This window comes from Manis pentadactyla, chromosome 6 (genome assembly GCF_030020395.1).
Source record: "Manis pentadactyla isolate mManPen7 chromosome 6, mManPen7.hap1, whole genome shotgun sequence".
NCBI classification, from domain to species: Eukaryota; Metazoa; Chordata; class Mammalia; order Pholidota; family Manidae; genus Manis; species Manis pentadactyla.
In genome coordinates this window covers 126,836,869-126,842,609 of record NC_080024.1, presented here as the reverse complement: position 1 = coordinate 126,842,609, position 5,741 = coordinate 126,836,869, and the positions used below count along the sequence as shown (strand labels likewise).

At 44.1% G+C, this 5,741-nt stretch overlaps 1 protein-coding gene across 1 annotated transcript; it reads left to right on the top strand.

The window, feature by feature from the left end:
• The first annotated feature begins 4,107 nt into the window (after nt 1-4,107).
• On the top strand, nt 4,108-5,181 carry LOC130684246 (uncharacterized). The gene is made up of 2 exons (XM_057504359.1): nt 4,108-4,204; nt 4,428-5,181. Exons 1-2 carry the CDS (start codon nt 4,108-4,110, stop codon nt 5,030-5,032), a joined length of 702 nt encoding a protein of 233 aa, XP_057360342.1. The 3' UTR covers nt 5,033-5,181.
• Nucleotides 5,182-5,741: the final 560 nt, after the last annotated feature.

Sequence of the window (5,741 nt, the reverse complement as noted above, 5' to 3'; positions counted from 1 at the left end):
TTCTCAGCCCAGAAAGAGTCCACATCCAGAGGAGAGTGAACAGGGACTGGCCAAGACTGGGGATAATATCTTCGTAGGTAGAAGTGGGAGCACCAACCATCATTAACCTAAAGAGGAGAGGACTTAGACATCTTAGCGCTTTTCACAGATGTGTTGGACTGCCTCCTAGGACAAGGATTAGATGGATTTATTGGATTATATAGGTATATCTAGAAGGCAAAACTAAGACCAACATTTTCTTCCCTTTAATATAAGCATATTGACAGCTTACTTACAGTATGCCAGGAAATGAAGATAATTTAATCAAATAAATACATTCTATAGAAGCAGGTATCTGCTCAATACAATTTTAAAAGGACTTTCTATCAGTTTTTCTTAATAAAACAGGTTGATTTTAATGTACTGAGTCTCCCATCTCTCAAATGTTCTGAGTGAGACTGTGTGACCACCTCCTAGGAACACAATATCAGAAATTTCTGAATCCAGGTAGCCTGGAGCTATGTTGCTCTCAAACTTTAGTATTGAGCAAAACCACCCAGAGGTCCTGTGAAAACAGATTCCTGGGCACACCCCCGAAACTCTGCTTCAGCACAGCATTCCCATTTTGAGTAAGCATGCAAGAGATGCAAATGCTGTTGGTCCATGGAGGACCATGCTCGCAGCAACAGTGGCTGATGTTACGATTTCCCAGGTTCTTCTTTCCAAGGTCAGTAATCCTAAGAGAAAAATGTCTGCATCCTCAAGTGTATTAACTTCAGCTCACTGCAAGGGGAAAGAGGTTGAGGGAAGGAAAGAAACACAACTGATCAAGAGCAGAAACTGCCCTAAGTGATAGACTTGTTTCTCAGGCATTGAGATGTTTAGAAGACAAAGTTTCAAGCAAGCTTCCCTGGATGATTTTTGTAAAATGCTTTCAAATATAATTTTTTTCTAAGTTCCCCAATTACACTCTACACAGTTCTTAGATTGTACCGACAAAGCTTTAAAAAATGATGCATTTACTACTTGCAGGCAGCAGTCTCTGGAGCTGAAGCCTCCATGCTAGTGATGTGTCGCAGCTGGTTTCAGGGCTGTGTTGAAAGCTTCAAGCTTTGGCACGACTGAGCATTAACTCAGCATTAAGTAGAAGCTTTGACACTGGAGACTGCAAACTTGGATGGATTAAATACACATTTTGAATATCTCACAAAATACTAGCAGTAAGGGGGAGATAGAGATTTTAAAAAAATAGAGAGCTAGAGAGCAAATAAAAAAAGTGCAATGTAAATTAGAAGATGTTGGTCTGGCAAATCCTAGCTGTCCACTTTTACCACAGCCTCCTTCCCATTCAGACCATGCAGCATTTTTGTCCACCTTTTCTACAGGAGTGTTTCTTTGAGATTTTGGCCTATATGTGTACCACTGAAATACAATAAAAAATATTTGTAATATGACAAACTCTAATCTAGGACCTTTTATTGTTGAAGAGATTCAAGCCTGCTCCTGACCTCAGTACAGCAAATAAAGTCATCATACCATATTCATTCAGTATCTTCACATAGGTTACTGAAGTATAGTACATTATAAGTGCCATCTTCTAGTTCTATTGTGCATATAACTTTTTCACAACAGTTTCACAGATACTGACTCATTTGATTCTTAACATAATCAACGTGTTAAAATCAGGCTTATTTCACCATTTCCTGGAAAAAAGATATTTGAGTATCTGAGGGATTTAGTTCATTGCCCAAGGTTATATAGAAGATTTAAGGAAGTGTCAGGGTAAGATTCCAGTTTTACTGAAATCCATTCCACAGACTTTCCCCTCACTGTGCATAGCCATAGGTTCCAATTAGGTATATACTACCCTTTTAAATAAAATCTTAAAAAAAAGTCATGTGTTTACTTTCAATTCATATATGTGAGAGCCTTATAAAGATTCTAGACAATCTCTTTCCAGAAATAAAATACAATAGTAGTAAAGGACAATAATGCACTATTGTAAACATGCCAATGTTCTTAAGGCAGGGATTTAAAAGATGCCCTTTAGAGCAAGACAATTACTTTGCCAGAATTCCACTCTAAGTAGATTTATCAGTTAAATAAAGCTGATTTCTATCTTTCCATTCCTTCCCTCTCTCCATCACTTTCTCTCTCTGTTTCTCTCTCTGCCTCTCTCTTTTTTACTGTGAGTGGTGCTGGGGTCAGGGAACTCTGGAAATGATTAAGAAACCCAAGTGGGCTAAGAAAATAGTAGGTCATGACAGTACATTTTCATTGTAACCCTGTATTAAGTAAACAGCCTCTCCAGATAAAATAACATTTTGGGATTTACATGCATATCTACAAATTCTAACACAACTATTTGAAGGTATTACTTCACCAAGCCATCTGGCTACTTTTTTGCTTGCCCAATACAACCATCAGTTTGGTTTTTATCATTAAACTGCATTGGAAATTGTCTAGATGTTATGCTGATACAGCCTAAGGCCCATTTTCTTTTTCATAATTCTTCAACTTCCAATAATTACTTGTGAAACATCTAGTCGTAAATTTCTGGGTTAGAAAGACATACGATCCTTGTTTACAAGAAGGTTAGTGAATAAGGGAGGACACATATATTGCACACAAATATGTGCAATAAATTGTTACAGATATACAATAGAAGTTTATATAGGAACAAGTGCTGCCCAAAGAAAAAGGCATCAGTTGTATCTGGGCATGGTAAGAAAACTTGCATAATAGACCTTTAGCAAAGACATTTAATTAAGAACGGATCTAACAGAACCTGTATTCATACAGGTTTGAGCTGGTAGAACTCCAAAGTGCAAAACACAACATTTATGTCTTTAATCTTACCAGTGAAGAAAATGCACTAGAATTTGTAGCAAGTCAAATGATTCCCACTAGGCAAACCTACTCTGAAAGTACGATTCTTGAGGAGAAGATTCACTGGGGCCTTACAGGAAGGGTTACAACCCAGTATCTGGGAAATAAGGTGACAGGTATTAGACAGAGAGCCCAAAGCCACTAGGCAGGGAAGTAACTGGCAAATGAATGGAGCAGAACAGCAGAGAACGTAGGAGACACTCAGACGGTGGGCACAAAGAAGCTTGCATAGGGTCCTCTCCCTGCGCCATTCTGCAGACTAGGGAACAGTGCTAAGAACAAGACCAGGTTCCATGCCCAGAAAATTGAACTGATATGATTCCCTAATCAGGGAGAGGGCCTATAACTCAAGAATTATAGGTAAGGTAATTTAGTATGTGCTTATCCTGTTCATGTGGCACCTCATGCAATCTAAACAGTGATTTTAGGAGGCAGATATGCCCCTTTTTATAGATGAGGAAACTAAATCTCAGGAAATTTAAAGAGAGAAAAATAGCAAAGCTAACAATGCTGGATCACTCATCTCCTGCCCAAAGCCTCCAAAATTCCCTGTAACAAACAAACAAACAAAACCCTGACCTGTTTGAAGCCTATGGGACTGTGTCTCTGCTATGAGGATGTGTTTGTGTGCACATCCTGTGTGTACGTGTGCCTGTTTCACAGGGAAATAAAAAGTGGGAAAGGGGAATGAAGATGGTCAGGTTATTACATTACCCTTTAAGATTTTAAAACACGGCATTTATGACAATCATATTGTGACCCATCTACTAAAACATAAAAACATGGAAGCCTAATCTCCCTAGGTTTAGGATGCAATTCTGTCTCTGGAATATCAAGTAACAGTATCGAATGCAAAGGCTGCCTTTGACTGAGGACACTCTGAGAAAAAATTTTCCACTGCATGTCAGCGTATCTGCAATCAAAGTCTGTATGTAGCTGTGATTTTTTTTTAATCCTTTCACTTCTTTCTGCCTTTTTTTCTTCATTATGTCCCTACTTCCCCGCCTCCCAAACACTTTTCTCTCCTCTGTGGAGATGGGAACCAAAAAGAAATTGATGCAGTGGCGGGTTTAATATGACATTTGAAAAGTGACTTTTTGATTTTCAATTAACCTTGCACAAAGAGGAAATATTGAAATTCGCCCCTTTGTTCTTGGCTGGATCTGCAGACAGGATGGTTGGTACCAAGAACTAAACGGGTTTGGGGTGGGGCCACGGGGAAGAAAGAGGCAGGAGAATATGAGAGAGCCTGGCACCTACCAAAGCGCGTTGCTTCTGTTCGCACAAAATGCGACAAGATCAGCCTGTAGTAATTACTCTCAGAAGAGGGAAACAGGTAGGGGAGAAAATGTTCCTGTCATTTGTTTGACTTAATTGTATACTTTTATGAGCCGTCTGTCTGGAAGGATTAAAGTTACTTTTAATAACACTTCCTTTCAGAAAGAATTTGGTTTGAAGTTTCCCAGCAGGGCCTCCCAGTAGGCAGCAGGGCCCCTTCCCCGATCTGCGTCCCCCTCCTCTCCCCTTTGCTTCCTTTAAAGCCCCATTGTCGTTTGCAGAAGAAAGCGCTGCTTACACCAGAACACAATGCGCAAAGTTAACTCCACTCGCGTCCTCCTTCCGGATCCTCTACGCAACTGCTGAAACGGCGTGGTCCGCCCCCACCCCAGGAACCCGTGAGCACTGTGTATGCAAAGCAAAGCCGCGGGCGGCTGTGCAGCTCGTTAGGCGGCGCGTGGAGAGCCGCGCGGCGGCGGCGACCAGGGTCCGGACCCGCGCCCGCCACGTGGGTAGGGCGCACACCGCCTTCGCCTGCCGCCGCTTTCGGTCGCTTCTCCCCTCCTGTCTCCCGCGCTGTGTGCCCGCCTCTGGCCCCCCGGCTCTCCTCGCCCTCGCCTCCTTCCTTCTTTTGTTTTTGTCTGCGTCTCCACTCGCTCCGCGGTCGCCCTGCAGAGCCTGGGGCCGGGGCGGCGCGGGGCGCGGGGCGGCGCTTGGGGTCCCCGCGGCCGAGCCCAGCCGGGCCGGGCCGAGCCCAGCCGCCAGCGCCCGCCGCGGGGAGACGCGCCATCCCATCCCTAGATGGCAGCAGGATCCTGAAGCTGGCGCAGCCCGCTGCAGCCCTCGGGTTTGTCCTGCGCAGATTGCCCGGGGGCACGGCGGCTAAACAGCCCGGCGCCTCCCCGGAGTGCAGGTCAAACAGAAGAGCGAGCCGGACAGCCGCAGCTGGCGGGACCTCGGGGTCAGATGCTGCCGCTGCGGACGCCACATCCTCGCTTTGCCCAAGATGTGCTAGTATGTTAAAAAAATAAAATAATCGAGGGGAGTTTAGCCTCCTGGAGACGGTGTCTTGTTAAAAAACAGTGATTCGGACAATGACAAAAGTCCTCGAGATCAGAGTGCGCACAGGACACACACACACACACCACCAATCCGCGAGAACTCCTGGGAAAGCACTTGCTTGCCCCAGAGGGACGGGGCCGGCTGTGCAGGACGGCGGCCGGCTCCGAAGATTGGCTTCCGTTCCAGCTTCTTCCCTACAATCCTGAACACTCTGGGGGAAGGTTCTTTCTGTCCCTGAGCCTCAGTTACCTCATCTGTAAAATTGGGGTTCTTAGGCAGTTTTCAGCTCTGTGTACATACAAAAGATTGTCAGTCAGCATTATCGAGAGGAACAAAGAAGAGAAAAATGCACTTTGGCTTGAAGAGCCTCAGTGCTGCAGCGTTTGGCCCAGAAAAGGGAATTTTCCTTCATAGGATACATCCAAACAGTGCAACAGTGTTTACTATGATCAGCCAGAAATTACTTATGTGAAAACAAAGGGCAGAGGTTGTTTCAAAATGTAAAAGCTGGGGACCTTTATCTCTAAACCACT